At 35.0% G+C, this 16,501-nt stretch overlaps 1 protein-coding gene and 1 pseudogene across 3 annotated transcripts; one reads left to right on the forward strand and one right to left on the reverse strand.

Annotated features, from left to right (window-relative positions):
- Positions 1–6,330: 6,330 nt before the first annotated feature.
- LOC120193715 (inactive poly [ADP-ribose] polymerase RCD1-like) lies at positions 6,331–11,176 on the forward strand. 3 transcript variants are annotated; one of them, XM_039196151.1, is made up of 8 exons: positions 6,331–6,563; positions 7,236–7,389; positions 7,551–8,824; positions 9,332–9,570; positions 9,937–10,040; positions 10,357–10,542; positions 10,638–10,738; positions 10,875–11,176. In XM_039196151.1, the coding sequence occupies exons 3-8, from the start codon at positions 7,674–7,676 to the stop codon at positions 10,942–10,944; spliced, it is 1,851 nt and encodes a 616-aa protein (XP_039052082.1). In that variant the 5' UTR covers positions 6,331–6,563; positions 7,236–7,389; positions 7,551–7,673; the 3' UTR covers positions 10,945–11,176. The 3 variants fall into 3 exon arrangements, with proteins under 3 accessions (XP_039052082.1, XP_039052084.1, XP_039052083.1); XM_039196153.1 differs by having other exon boundaries at positions 6,332–6,563; positions 9,976–10,040; XM_039196152.1 differs by having other exon boundaries at positions 6,335–6,563; positions 10,638–10,733; positions 10,844–11,176.
- Positions 11,177–12,428: 1,252 nt separating this feature from the next.
- LOC120193657 lies at positions 12,429–15,363 on the reverse strand (annotated as a pseudogene).
- Between the last annotated feature and the right edge of the window lie 1,138 nt (positions 15,364–16,501).

A 16,501-nucleotide genomic window follows, 5' to 3' on the forward strand; every position in this document is an offset into this window, starting at 1 on the left:
GAGAATATTATCATTGCCCTATTATGTCACTCATGTCCCTCGGGGAATAACTTAAATTTAACTTCTTTTGAAAGTTCAACAAGTTAAGAATAACTTAAATTAAAACGTTATGTGAAGTTTGAATAAATTAGATAAAATGTTATGGATAAATTGAATAAATGTGAAGTGATAAGTTGATTGTGACATTGAAATTGTATGGAATGAGCATTGAAATGTGACATTGAATAAATTGCCAATTCACCCCCCTCTTGGTTGATTACGTCGATCGATGAACTCAACATAAGTTGATTTTAATGTATACGTTTTAATATATATGTTAATGATAAAATCATATGTATGGATAAATTTAATTTCAATTTAAGTATTGTGAACTATAATTGGAATATAACTTTTAATTTCGAATACAATTGGAATATTAAGTTGAAATTTAATGTTAAATTTCGAATACTATAATTTATATTTTAAATTTAAATTTGAATAATATTATTTTTATTTTTATTTTAAATTTCGAATAATATAATTTGTATTTTAAAAACATTTATCAAACATTTAATGTTAAATGTGAATAAAAAATAACATTAAAAAATATGTATGTAACAACCATGAAACATTTAAATAACATAACCAAATTACATAAAATTCTGAAATTTAATTATTTAAATAACATTAAATATAACTGGATCACCGATGTCGTCTTCTCGAATGAGTTCCACATGGCGGTGGTTGCCTATTTCGTGGAGGATTTCTTCGTGGAACTTGTTCTTCAGTCTCTTCATCTTCACTATCATCATCAGCAGCATTTTCTTCATTTGGTGTAGATGACGCTGAAGGGGCTGAAGGGCCTGTATAAAATAACGACCCTGGAGGAGTGCTGGTAACAATCCCACCGCTCCCCGGGAACTGTGGAAACTGTGAAAACATTGGCATCGATGTATGTGATCCAGATGAAGATTGAGGTGTCTGCGGAGAAGCACCACCAGCCAAATAAGATGCATATGAAGCATATGCTGGATCATTTAACATAGTCGTATATGCACCTCCATATGGTATAAAACCCTGCGGGCTAGGCATGTAACCTGGCGGGCTAGGCATGTAACCTGGCGGGCTAGGAATGTAACCCTGCGGGCTCGGAATGTAACCCTGCAGAGATGGCATATAAACTGGTGGGCTTGGCATATGAAGTGGAGGGCTGGGCATGTACCCCTGCGGCATCGACGAATAAGGATGTTGTGGTGGGACTGATGCAGAACCGGTAGCGCCTTCTCTCCGTCCACGTGTCGGGGGACGATGATATTGAGACGGTTGATGTCTTTCTCGGCGCCTAGGAATGTTAACCCCTCGTGCTTCCGCCGAAAGTAGAAACGGCTTCCCATTTTCATTAAACCAGTCCATATAGTTATCCGTAACCATATGACCAGTTTCAGCGTAATATTGTCGAGGGGCCAACAGTGTATATCGGTTCTCCCAAAGCGCAATCCAATCTCTGTGTCTCACCACCCAGTTAACATCTTTCTTTCCCCGTCTATCTATGTTATGCACGTCATCTAAATTTCTAGGAGCTCCAGGAATATATTGCGTACAACCATACTGACGGAGCACGCGATCAACTGGATGCCACTCAATAATAGCATAACATATAAGAGGTATAACCGATATCCATACCTCTAATGACCCACTAAGGTGGGGTGGGATGCAAGCTTTCACTTCATCGCTCGCATAAGGTATCCACTGAAACTGAAATATAAATATACAATTCAAATAAATAAAATATTCTAATTATATCTAATATTTTAAATTAAAATATTAATAATTAAACAAATTTAAAAACATACCTCAGACCCAGCTTTCGTATCAATAAGTAAACGAATTTCCTCTAACCCAGTAGGTATACTTTTATGGTCCTTTCTTTTCATCGACCACCTATGAAATATAATATAAACTAAATATCACCCTATTTAATTGAAAATATTTAAATCAAAATTTAGTTCGAAAATTACCTCAACAATAAGGGAAATACGTATGGTTCATTCACGATCGGGCATAAGAAAGGCATGCGGAACCACGCCCATGATTGTAGAAGCAGAAGACATCCACCGATAGCAGTTTTCTTATAATTCGTCGCCCGACACATTTCTCTAAAGAGAAATGCCAAAACTGCAGCACCCCAACTATATCTTCCAGCTTCATCAAAATCGATCAGATGCCGCAACCACATACAATGCACCTGGTTGCGAGATTTGTCGGGCATCAATATTCCTCCAATTATTCGTAGAATATATGCCCGAGCACATGCCTTTGCTTGATCCTCTGAAGCATTTTCATTTAAAACCTCAAAATTAGCTTTCAACCAAGATAAAGCTATTCTACCTCCATTAAACTCTGGCGGAGCAGCTCCAAGATAATCAATGCACATTGATTGCCAATCACCATCCGCCATACCACACATCATATTTCCGTCGACGGGAAGCCCCAGATGCATAGAGACATCCTCCAATGTAATTGTTGCCTCTCCACATGGAAGGTGAAAAGTGTGTGTCTCAGGCCTCCACCTCTCAATCAGTGCAGAAATTAGGACAGGTTCGAGTTTGCAACCGCCTATAATTGTTGCAATATACCCGAACCCAGCAGAAGCCAAATATGGCAAAATACGTTCCGGTGTCGGTATACGTGGATTTTTAATAAAAGTTTCTAAAATACGATCAGCATCCTAAATAATATATTATAAAAAGTAAAAATTAATATAAATTCATAATAACTTTAAAATAAAAATAAATTTAAATATTAACATTAATTATAAAAAATATTACCACATCGCTAAAATGTCTGGAGATATGATCAATATCCAATCGCAACAGCGTTTCGTTTTCCATTATAACTGTAGACAAAACAATATAATTAGCAAAAAAATTAATAATTCTAAATAAATAATAATTATATAATATTATTTTAATAAAAAAATAATATTTACATAAATATTATATAAAAAATAATAACTATTTAAAAAAATACTAACATAAAAATAAATTTCTTACCACTAATAACAAATTTAAAACTCAAATAGTTGGAGAATTTGAGTTATATAAGAGAGGAGAAGATGATTTTGGTGTGAAGAATGAGTGAGGGTTGAGGGGGTTTATATAGGGGAGGAGGAGGGGTAGTTAGGAAAAACGGATGGGGGCATTTGTGACATTTAATGGAAGGCGCGTTCCCGGGGATGCGCCTTCCACACGTGTCTGCTGATATGGCAAAGGCGCGTCCCCGGGGACGCGCCTTTCACACGTGGCATCCAACTCAGCGAAAACACGGGTAAAGCGCGTCCCTGGGGACGCGCCTTTGCCAACTCAGCAGAAAGGGTGCTAGTTTTGGAAATATTGGTCGAACGGTGTTAGAAAAGTAAAATTAAAAACAAACGGTGTCAGTTATGTAATTTAGCCAAATTAAAGAGTCAAGTCACCTAAATCAGTCGCTAGGTAGAGCTAACTCGACATCAAAGTCATTAACTATAGTTGATTTTGCAGCCGCCAAACGTCCAATGTACACATATAGTCTGTTTATAGTCGTTGGTTTGACCATTCCTTTCAATAGTGACATATTCACCTTGCTTAAATAACATAAGTCACTCTAATTAAAGCTATTCTTCCGTTTGTTTGTATTCTTAATCATTAAAAATGAATCTCTCCTTACTCGTATGTTATTTTAGGTCAACAACATTCATTTTTTATTCTAAATATTTTTATAAAATAAAAGTAGAAAAGTATTTATAATTTTATTTATTATAAATTAATTTCCAGAGAAAAATATATCACTGGAACCCATCAAATATTTTTTTTGCATTATCTTCATTAATCACTCTACACCTAGACCTACAACTTTAAGGGGAGATGATAAATTTCTATCAATTTTCTTTCCAACAAACAAGGAGTCTCCCACATCCAACAGAAAGTTTTATTTTCCCGGCTCTTCTCTTATTTGAGGATATTTTCCCCACATCCACCATGTACAAGTGTTACTCTTTACCTATGTCTGAAACGGTGAACCGTTTACTCTCTTCGCTGATTAATCGTCGAGATATCTTTATTCAAGCTATCCCTATTAGAGATGACTCCTTAGGGAAATACATTTATGTGCAATTGTACAAGATGTTTGTGCTCTTATTAGTAGTATAAGATATTTTAGTTAGTACAACTCGGGATATCTCTTTAATGAAATGTCTTTATTGAGATGGCTATTGCCATTTATTCTATATCCAAAACATAATGGATGAACTGTTTATGACTCTTCGTTCAAATCAAAATAAGATAATCACAATATTTATTAGATCTCTATGTTAGTTGTCTTTCTTGCATAGCGTGAGATGCTCATATTTGGGAAAACCATTATCTTTTAGATAATTTACCTGGTCATCTTACTTGTACAATGTGAGATGCCTCATAAATAAGATGTTCATATTGAGATGATCATTATATGCTATATCCTTCAGTTAGTCTCATTGATTATATATCGTGAAATATCTTCTTAGTAAGATGTCTGTTGGAATTATCGTTATCCCTTTATCCCTTCGTTAGACACATTGTTTGCATAATATAAGAAATTTCCTTTGCGATATGCCCGTGTTAGGATAATATTTATATGTTAGATCCTTTCGTTGATTGTCTTCTTTGCACATTATGAGATGCTTCCATAGCGAGCATTTATGTGTTCATTATCGAAGGAATAAAATTATTCCAGAAAAAAAGATACATGCGAGAATGAAAATTAAAACATTTAAAAGTCTAGGAATCAATATAGAATGATGATCATAATTTGGGGATAGATTTGGAATGATCAAAATTCTACAGACTAATTTAAAATGTGAGTCATAGTTTGAGAATGAAATTGAGATGTTTAAAATTTTAAGAATCAATTTAAAATGTGAGTCATGGTTTGAGGACTTGTAGTTGAATTAACTCAAACAGTCAAACTATAATAAAAACACGAAGTTAAGGTCCGATTTCCCAATTTCACCCCGACTAAGATTTCCGATTCCCCAAATAACCCCTCGCAACCAGTGTTTTGAAAATCGGATCGGACCGACCGGTTCAACCGGGAATCGTTGTCTACTCCGGTTCAATCTACACCGGTTGAACCGTTACTAGTGAACATGCCAGAACCGCTGAACCGTTCGAACCGGATTGGCTGAAAACCGGAAAAAAACCGAGAAAAACCGCAAATTTTATTTTATTTTTTTTTTAAAAATTAAACCAAACGACGTCGTTTGTTAAACGAGCCAAGTCGAACTCGAGTATTGCTGAGCTCGACTAGAACTTGAAAACTTTAAAAGTAAGCTCAACTCAACTCAAACTCACGAGCTAAAAATTATCAAGTTAATATCAAACTCGAAATATAATATTAAAACTTGAACTCTAAAAGGCTTGAACTCAAAAAATAATTAGAAGCTCGATTAAAGCCTAAAATTCGAGCTTCATTGAAGTGAAAGAATAGTTCACTCAATGCTCACCAAAAGGCTCCATAATTTTGAATGTCAAATTACCTCTATTATTTATAGAAGTTAGTTGTGATGCTCTTCTATGTTTCTTAGCCATGTGAAATTATTTTGTTCTCATATTTTTACTCTTTAGATTTTTGAGATGTTCTTCTATATTTCTTAGCAATGTGGGATTGTTTTTTAAAAAAAAAATTAAACCAAACAATATCATTTTGTTATGATTTTTTAACTCCAAATTTATTTTTTAATTATAGTTATATAATTATATTTATTATTTAATATGTTTTACCTTAAATATTATGTTGTAGTTAATTTGAATCATTTTGTTTCACTTGATTTTATGGTTTTTAACTTATATATGTTATAACTTGTTTTGAATATGACTTGTGATATAAAAAATTATTTTTTATTAAATATTTTTGATATTTTTATTTAAATTTTTAAATAATTATGACGTCGTCCGATTCTTTCGATCAATCGAACCAATTCAACCAATTAAACCAATGAACCAATAATATAATCGATTCACTAACCGATCCGATTCAAAAAATCATGATCGCAACAACCGCCTATAAAATCGAATGATATCTTTAATACCGAAAAATGACTCTTTATATACTTAAAGCAATCAAAATATTTTCATTTTCTTTCGGTGAAATTACGTAGTCAACCAAACCACGGGTCCAATCAAAATCGGCACGATGGCAGAACATTGTATGACAGCTGGCGACTTTATCATATCCCCCAATTTGGAACGTTGAATCCCATTGCTTTTCGTCCAAGAAAGGGTGATAGAAGCGCAAAGGAGGAAAAGGGTTCACGGAAAAGAAAAGAACGCCGACTCTGAGAACTCCGTTAACGCTGAACTATATAAGAGAAACACTTCGTTGTGTATAACAGCGTCGTTTAGTTTTCCGAGTTAGGGTTTTTTTATTGCCCTCTCTCTTCTTCCGTCGCCTCCTCCCCTCCTCCGCCTTCTCAAAGAACAAAGAGGGAGAGAGAGAAAAATATAAGTAAAAATAAATGAAAAACCCGTTCTTGTGAAGAGTGAATCACTACGAAATATATGTTGTCGCAGGTAATATCTTTTATTTTATTTTAATTCAGTGTTATTTTTTTCTTTTATTTTTAATGGATTTGATTCTTGAGTGCGGATTCGTTATAGATCAGGTTAGATCTTGAGATCTGCAGGTTGATGAATTGATTTTGTCGAACGACTAATTTTTTGATGGTTGATTTCTGTGAATATTGGCTTCTTTCGGGGATCAATAAAAATATGTTTTGAGAAATTAAGATTTCCTAAAAATGCTTATTTATTTGTTTTATTTGACTCGGCTTTTTGAGCCAAGATAAAAACATTAACATTTTTTAATTTAAATATTTCCTAAAACCTGTTTGTTCTTGACATGAATCGGCCTAGGATTTAAATTTCTGAGATAAGTTTGTTTGATTTAGTTTTGCGTTTTGAGGTCAACAGCGCTTTTTATTTACAAATTTTCATATTTTTAAGAAAAACGCTCAATTTTAAGGCAACGTTGTTTCTGTTACAAGGTTTATGAAATCAGTGCTATTGTTCCCAATTCTAACCTGAGTAAAAGTTTATAATTTATTTTAGATCGCCTTGATGTTCGATCTATAAATTTGATTGCTTAAAGAGAAGGAAATGAAAATGAAATTAAATAATTGTTAAACCATAATTTATCAAATTCTCTGCCACAATATTCTTAGGTGCTCTTCTTTGATGCAATAGGAGGCAGGGCTTCTTAACGTTGTAGAGTAGATAAGGAAGTCGCTTGCCCTTTTATGAATTGCTTGTAAAGTAAAAAATAAATGAAGAGGAACATGTACACGATGAACATGTGCAACATGGATATGTACAGCTTCAACACTAACTGCAGTTTTAGGTATGCTCCTCTTGCTGTATGGTGATTCAGACGAGTTCTGTTTGATATGCTTTCAGCCACTATTTTTGGTTAATTGCTTATGCACAGTCTGAAATTTGTTGTGAGCTGATATCCATGTCATTTAATGTCCCGACTTTTATTTTATTTTTTATTTTTTTCAGGATTTGCATAACAATTTTTAGGAGAGAGTTTCTTTAGGTTTGGTAGAAGATTAGCCTTCATAGTCGTTTTTGTGTTAGAAGTTTTGGCTTTAAGCTTGTTGATAGGGATTGATCTAGGTAGAAATGGAAGCACGGAACGCCATGGTATTGGATAGTAAGCCCGGGTTTCTGCATGGCAGGAAAAGAAAGCGGGCTGCGCAGCATACAAAATATTTTCCTGGTGCTTCGCAGATGATATTACCACAATTGCCCAGATTGAGTTTACCATCCCAGAAACATGGCAAGATGAGGAGATTAGAGGATCACAAAGGCAACGTTGTTAGATGTGATCGTCCTTCGAAAAGATCTTTGCTGCTTTGCTATACAAATTTTAAGAGAACAGGCATTCCAAAGCGCATAATGTTCTTTGAGAAAGGTGAATGGACTGATTTCCCCCAGGATCTCATTGCTTCAATTAGGAAAGAACTCCACACAAAGAAGCCATTTATTGAGCTGGAGAAAGATGGCCAATCTTTTGTGCTAGATTTCTTGCATATGTTCCGATTGGATCAGAAAACTGGCTTGAAACAACCAATAGCTTGGATTGATGAGGCAGAGGGATGTTTCTTCCCGCAGACTTTTGCTATAGAGGATGAGCCATATGAGGACTATGGACATGAACATGAGAATGATCATGAATCCATGTTCACTGGATCATATGCCCCTCCTGAGATCAACCTACATCTTGAAATTGACATTAATGGTGTTAATCAATCAAAGTTGAAAGAATGTAGCGGCGAGTCAAATTCTTTTGTTAGTAATGTTAAAATTGCTCAGAAATCTGCATGCAATTGTGATGTAGAAGTTGAGGATAATTGCAACTGGGATGTTGATGCAAAACAAAGCAAAATTGTTGAGGATATTCAACAAGCAAGGTTAAACTTGGTCCCTGAGGAGGAGTTTCTGGATATAGAGTTGAATGAACTGTTGGATTCTTCAACCGTTGAAAAGATGTTTCTTAAGGGTATGAGTCCATCCAGTGGTGTGGATATTATTGATGTAAAACCCTGCTCCAGCACTTCATCAAAGTATAGGTTAGAGCGCTTCCAGAAGCAGATAGAGATTATGAAGAAGTACCGGGGGAATGCGAATGTTAAATATACCTGGCTAGCTTGCTCTAAGGCAGCATTGCCTAGCATTAGGATGCATGGGCTTGCGGATTGTGGTCTTTCCACAATTCCACTGATATATGGCACCGGTGTTCATCTTGCTGCATCAGAAGTTACTAATATCAGGTTGGGGTTCTTTTTTATTTTTATTTTTGCTATGATCCTTAAATATGCAAATCTTCTATTGTTTAAATTTTCTTGGGAGAAATCGCTCAAAGGCTTCTATCATTATCTTTTAATGACTAATAGAAGCGATTTGTTTCAAGACTTTTGAACTGTCTACTTGTTTTGTTCTTCTACTTTTTTTAAGTCTCCTGAAAGGGAGCGTTATCATCTTCCACATTTATGGTTTCATGGATTCAGCTCTACTGTAATTTAGAGAAAATGCTATGTTAAGCTTTTTTGAGTGATTCTTATTGTGTTCATTTTGAACTTGTACATCTTGCTGCTACGAAGAGAGTTATATTGTTTTTTTTTATCTCTTGAACATTTTAGGTGCCAACTACCTACTTGCTTTAGATTCACTACCAGATGAATGTTTGTTACTTTAATTTTTTTATATCATATGATTTTCAAGCTCTTTTTTCACACCCTGGTGATTTGTGGATTGAAGTTTATCATTTATCTGTGCAGTGCAGACTATTGTGATGTTGACGAAAATGGAATGAAGTACATGGTATTATGTCGTGTATTACTGGGAAAGATGGAGCTTCTTCGCCCTGGAAGTGGACAACGTTTCCCTAGCAATGAGGATGTAGATAGTGGAGTGGATGATCTTCAGCATCCAAAATTCTATATTATATGGAACATGAATATCAGCACTCACATTTATCCAGAGTTTGTTGTTAGTTTCAAACTCTCCAATGCTGAAGGTGATATATTTCTCCTTTAGAATGCTGTTTCTTTGATTATATATTCATTCTTCCTTTATTTCATCTAACATCAAATTGGGAACTCTACGCAACTCATGGAACATGGCGATTAAATTTGATGGTTCCTCAACTGTTCAATGGATGGCAAAAGTTTAAGTTTGTTATTTAAGAATCAAGGCTTATTCCATGATGCGTTGATATCTCCTCTTGGTGGGGCTTTTAGTTTCTTTCATTCCAAAGGTCTCAATTCACTCCAACGGTCATTAGTTGGCTGTGTCTTCTGCAAGTTCTGTATGGCTATCACATGTTTCCTTTTCTGAAATGTTTCGAGTTCTTTAGCTCTCGAGGTTTATGTTGTTCCCACAGGGCATTTGATAGGAAGTGAGATTAATCATGCTGTTTCAGGCGTCACTGCATCTATGTATGGACTTCAGGGTCATTTACCAATGTTGTCATCTGCTGGTGAATTGGTGAGTAATTTATCTGTGATATGCTTCCCCTTCCTCCATACAGTTTGACATCACAATGGTCCAATGATAATTAGGATAATTAAGACTTGATTGTACTCTTTGGTGGACCCATGCTGAATGCTTTGGTCTGCAAGCTGACTTTTGAAGCTGGGTTTGTCTTTGCATCAATCCTGTCCTTGCACCTATGTTTTCTCATAATCAACTCAAGCCAACTCTGTGCTAATGATGGTTGCTGGTTGAATACGTGGGTTTGGACCTTTGATAATACTATATACATATTGACTCTATGTTCACTGTGATATTATTTTGTCCTTAGGGGAGTATTAATCGTCAAAACTCAGAATCAGGCAGGTCCCAAGAAAATGATCCTAGCCTGGGTTCAAGCACTTCAAAGACTCCTAAATCCCCTTGGATGCCTTTCCCAATGTTGTTTGCTGATATCTCGAACAAAATTCCTCGCACTGATATGGAGCAAGTTACTGATCATTATGAGCTATTCAGGGTAAGTTGAATAATGTGTTTTATTGTTAATTTCCTATGTTTTAGGATAGGTTTCTGATTCTTTTGCATTGTTTATTTTTCGGACTCTTCTATCAGGCAAAGAAGATAACTCGTGATGATTTTGTCAAAAAGTTAAGATTGATAGTTGGAGATAGTTTGTTGAGATCAACAATAACAGCTCTCCAATGCAAGGTACGGTTTAAACTTTACGGAGTGAGTTATTAGCTCAAGAATGAAAATAGCAATACGGTAGGTTGATTTGATATATAGTCAAACTGATGAAGTTTTCGGGGGATTTGCAGGTACCAAACAGGCAAGCTTTGGAGTTGGCAGGGCAGAACATGAAGGGTCCTGGCAACCTTTGAGTTTGGTGGAGTTGTTCATTTCGGTGATTGTTACATAATGTGTCGACTTGACATGATTTGATTCTTAGGTTTGCATTTTGCTCTAATGGTGTAATTGCTAGGTGTCTCTGCTAGTTGAGGATTTGGCTCTGCATAAAACTAAATCTGGAGACTTATTTTTCATGCCTAAGTGGCCGATTAGGGCCCCCTATCGTAGTTTTTTGTTGTTGCTTTCGATGTGGACGAGTTGCGTTATCATATACTATAATAATTGTTGCCTTGGACTTGTAACTAAATCTTCCGGTTGACCAAGGGAGATGTGATGAGAATATAGATGGAAATCGAGGTGGTTCAAAGTTCTAGACGTGGAATTCGACTAGTTTAAACCCAGATCAGCCTTTCTACTTGAAAGTGAACCTGGAAATGACTTGAACCTTAAATCATCAAACATCAAAACTTCGACCTGAAGTACAAAACATGAAAGTATTCAAACTTAAATGACCTTAAATTGAGGTTGACTCGAACTGAGATGATGAATCCGAAGTTGCCTTGAACTGACATGATCTGGATCGACTTGAAATCAACTTAAGTATGAACTGAATCCACGGTTGATTGCATATTATGATTTGAAAGAACATTTGTGAGCCCATAATGATATGAATCCGAGGCCATTTCTGACCTATGTATGATCTGAATCCACTGTTTATTGCATATTCAAACTGGAACGACCTAAATTTGGAGTTGACTTTAACTGAAATGATCGAAAATTATTACAATTTGACTTGACATGATTTAAATCCATTAGTTCAGTATTACTTTTAAAATAAAAGTGTAGTTTAAAATTTAACTGTTTGAGATTTATGTTAAAAATTGATTTTAAAAAGATAAAATGTTCATTTTAGAGGGCTGTGTTGTAAATTTAAAATATATTATTTAAATTATATTTATATTTTATTAATATTATGATATATGAAATATATCAGCTTAAACTATAATAAAAATAGTAAACATATTTTAAGGTAACTCATAAACAATATTTTATTAAAAAAATATATTATCAATACTTTTAAAATTTAAAACTACATCTGTGTAAGCATTTATCTTAAGATTAATATGGTAAAATTATATCAATTTAAACTATATCAAAAATATTTTTGAGATAACTTATTAATAATATTTTAATGTAACTTATAAAAAAATATAATAAAATTTTATTACTTGTAAGATAGAACAATTTACCCATTTAGTGAAGGTTAAAGTTGACATTTCCACTACAAAATTCCAATTTTTGGATTTGGGTCTAAAATCTCGTTTGTACCGCCGAAAATTGTTGAAAATGTATTTGTTTGGAATTGTTTTTGCTTAAATGAGTGATTTTAGGCTGCCAAAAGCAAATCCCAAATGGCCCTTAAATCAATTTGATTCGCTCCAATGATGGATGACTAAGAACAAGAAAAAATTACTTTAAGGTCATGCATGCATATTCAGATGATACATACGGTAAACCCTGGAGAAGGTTTCCTTGAAATCAGACTCTAGTATATAATTCCATTAGCTCTGCAATTCATATTCTTCTGCAGCATTAAATTTGATACAATATGCTAATGCGGCAGTAGCAGTGCCATAGGTAATGTAAAGCTTTACAACTCTAGATAAATTGACTGAGGATATGAAGCAGTAAAATTACTAACCAGTAACTATATTGGTGTGTAGAAAAATAATTAATTGGGCAATGTAGCAGGTGGCGGTGCATCAGTGGCGGCTGATGGATCCCATCCCGGTGGCTTGATGTTTGGCCAATCCCCATGACATCCTAACCTTATATAAAGGCTCTTCTTACCTTCAATTCGATTCAAAAAGGTTAAATAAAATAAAAATTGTTTTTTAGTATGTATGTATATATCCGATGCACACACACATGTAGCAACTATCATTTGATGGATGGATACATAGATATATAACTGGCAGTTTCTTGTCCGATAAGATTAACCGTTTGAGGGCACTTAAGGATGCCTGATCGACGCTTTTGGCATGGTCAGTATCCCAACCCTGAAGCTTCACAACCACATCAGCATTGGAGTACCCAACACTGCCATCTTCAATGTGCCTTCTCGCTTCCTCCTTTGCCGAATCCTTATCTGCATCGAGACTTCACGAGTTATACAAAATCATTCTACTTATTATTCCCAAGTATTAGGGGCCTGCTTACAGAAAACTAATTCACCGGCTAAAATGAGATGCATGGTATGTACTCTTAAAGTAACCAAAGCTTATATAACATCATAATTCAATTAAAAAAAACCTCAGTTGACTTGCTAGGTAACCATATCCAAATCAATTGGTCCCTCAACTGTTAATCGACAAGATGACTAAATTGAAAAGACAAATGCAAAATTACCTAATGCTTCGGTATGTGACAACCAAATGCTAAACCCTGAATAAAGATGTCTCCATTTATCAGTCCTTCCAGCAGCCCCGTGAGGCCCTCCTAAGGTCGCAACGACAGCCCGGACATGACTGCCAGAAAAAGCAAGCGAAGTGATGCCTCTATTATATGTACTTGATGACAAAAAAAGGAAATCAAAACATACTCCTTACCTACTTAAGCTTTCCAATATTGCACTTTCTGCTTCAGCCAGAGTCAGAGCCCTCGGCAAGCACCCCTGCAATAATAGATGCAAGCTGCTTAAGAGATAGCAACCAGAGTTCGAAGAAAACTGGCTCTTGAAGTCATTTAACATCAAGAGGATATAATGCAGATAATGATAAATCACTTTTTTACCCTTATGAAGTATAATTTGCAAAGGAGTATTTAGCAAAGATTCCTATAATGAATAGTGGCTAACATGATTGAATATGAACTACAGAGTAGTCCAGTTGCGGAAAAAGGTTTGCAAGAATTCACACTCCAAAGTTCAAGACAAGCTTAAAAATGGCAACTACCTGTCTCATCGGTGGTTTAATGGTACATGGATTACATGGAGATGTAGATGTGGGTGGCATAGTTATAGGCTCGTGGTGCTTATTGAAGTAAGATATATCAAACTTTTAGTACTACATAAATACACAGAAAGACAGAAGAAAGATAGGGAAACATATCCCATATCCATGAGCATGTATCATGTCTGTAACCATGCAGGCAAGAGGGAACTGGAGTCTAGTCATGTATCATGTATGTATTCATGAACATTTAGTGAAAAGATGTGCTCACATGAATCAACAGTTTGCTTGGTAAAAGTTTCTAACAATTCTTTCGTAACAAGTGGTGTGTACCTGAAATCACATGAAATAAATGTTGGCTTGTAATAATCTATTAAGAAAATCAAGATACAGTAAACATAGCTATAACATTGATATTGCTTTTAATGACTTAACCTAGAGTATTACTATGTCACTGAAGATTATGAACTTAGGGACTGTATTCCTTTTCATTGGCTGAAATGAGGATGACATGCAAGAAAAGGATTAAGGTTTACTTTAACAACACATGAAATGAGAAAGTCCACTTTAAAGAAGATGCAACAGATATTAACAGAACGGGTGGAACGCGGAGCAAATACCCAAGAGCAACAGCGAGTTCTCGGGCAACTGTTTGGTTAATTTCAGTAGAATCCCCAACAATGTAGATTGATGTTCCTTTAAGGAGTTGCATAGAACCAGCTGACAATGACTCCCATGATTCCTTAATATCCGGCCATTTCAGATCCGGATCCTGCTTCTTCAAGCTAATAACAAGTTGATCATCATCTATATACCTGTTTAAGACAATGCAGAAAATCTAAATGTGTAGAGATCTTATAACTAATAAAGTTCATTCATACTCAGTGCCACTAACCAAATTGTTTCAGCAGGCTTTATTTTCTCAAACAGACTATTAGTATCGATAAGTGTGGCGAAGGACCCGGCCTGCCGTACTTTAACAGTTAGAGAAGTACCATCCGCATCCACAAGTATGTCTTTGGCACTAACATCATCTTGGCCACCAAGTTGCAACCTTAATTCCACTTCAGAAGACCCATCAGAGAACTGTAACATGTTCCATGGAAAAATGACAAGAGAACATTCTCAAATTCATGAATTCAAAAAAAGAATCTGCTTTTCTGCTGACATAAATTGCAGCTATATACAAGTGTGATTCGTTAAGATTGAAGCTTAATTAAACTAATTGACATAGCGTATCTAGCTACCAGGAAAACAAGGAAGAAAGAGACAACAAAGTATAATACATTGAAACATGCAAAGAAACAAAAAGTTTTTTCCCCTTCTTTACCTCATAATGGGTTGTGTTGGAGGAGAAACAGTTGCAGGGACTGATGACGGGTCTCACTCTCACAGAGTTCCGGCGAAAGGCAGTAACTTTGGGTCTGGAGATGTGAAAAGTGTTCATTTTTGAAGAGAAATGAAGGGTTTTGAACGGCTTCTGCAATGAGAAACAGAGCACGGCACCGGCGCTCGCAATTGCACCAGCCATCGCTTACTTCATCTGCTCCCATGGGTAACAAAAGGAAAGAGACGGTATGGATAAGAATTCAGACACTCCTCCATTTCAGTAATGGGCTAAGTCCAACAGATTGAAGTCTGTTAGGCAAATGTCTTGAATGTTTATGGACTTCAAGTCTTTGAGGTAAGAAGTGGCCCAAGACATAACTTGTTCCAAGACTTCAATTGGGTTTAGTTTCTTACCAAAGTTGCAGCCATTGACATAAAAGAACATCTCCAAAGTTTGTTTTGGATAAGAGAATCTTACAAGTACTTCCACATATATACATTTGATCATGGTACTAAATTACAGTTGTAGTATTTGTTGTAAATGTTGTTATGAATGTTACAAACGTAATGTCGTAATTTATTTTTCAAAAATTATCATACCTTTAAATTATATACGTAATTATTGTATCATGATAATCTTAGAAACTGTTACGATACGATCAATACAAATAATGATTCGAGTATATTATAATAAAGCAAATAAATATCATTTAATATTCATTTACATGCATGATATGCATGGCAAACATTATCATATTACAATGAATATGGGATTTATTTGTCACGTCACCTTGCTTTGAATGCTCCTTACATCTTCCCCATACCCTTAGCTTCTCAATTAAAGCATACCGCATATCTTTTGACAACACATCTAATTTATTTCATTATCCCTTCAACCAATTCTCATTAAAATTCTCAACTTTACTTTTATATCTCCGTATTAAAGGTTTGGGCATCTCATCATACACAGTGTTGTTAAAATATGGTATATATGAGCATGTATCATTAATGCACTTCCAAAATAATACAACTTAATACTGTTTTTTCTCTATGCCTTTTGACTTTGGCCTATGTGTATATATACACCTTTTTCCTTTGGAATATTCTTTTGGTGTCAGATATAAAATTATATTCTCAAATAAGCTTGGGAAGATATGTACATAGTAAATTAAAGAACAAATCAAAGGCTTAATTAAGAGTTTAATGCACATAACTAACATTGGACCCCATCACAAGAAAGGTTTGTTTTGTTTATGTGTTCAAGACATTGTTTGCATCTATTTATATATGTACAAAGACGGATGAAGATTTTATGTTACAGGATGTGAACTTAAAAAGTTATATTAA

This window comes from Hibiscus syriacus, unplaced genomic scaffold, assembly GCF_006381635.1.
Source record: "Hibiscus syriacus cultivar Baekdansim isolate YM2019G1 unplaced genomic scaffold, ASM638163v2 tig00116996_pilon, whole genome shotgun sequence".
NCBI classification, from domain to species: Eukaryota; Viridiplantae; Streptophyta; class Magnoliopsida; order Malvales; family Malvaceae; genus Hibiscus; species Hibiscus syriacus.

Excerpts from the sequence above, each read along its gene's own strand:
- LOC120193715 (XM_039196151.1), top strand. The coding sequence starts at position 7,674 with ATGGAAGCACGGAACGCCATGGTATTGGATAGTAAGCCCGGGTTTCTG. Across the intron at positions 8,825-9,331 it reads TCAGAAGTTACTAATATCAG|TGCAGACTATTGTGATGTTG; the intron begins GTTGGGGTTCTT and ends TTATCTGTGCAG. Across the intron at positions 10,543-10,637 it reads ATCATTATGAGCTATTCAGG|GCAAAGAAGATAACTCGTGA; the intron begins GTAAGTTGAATA and ends CTCTTCTATCAG.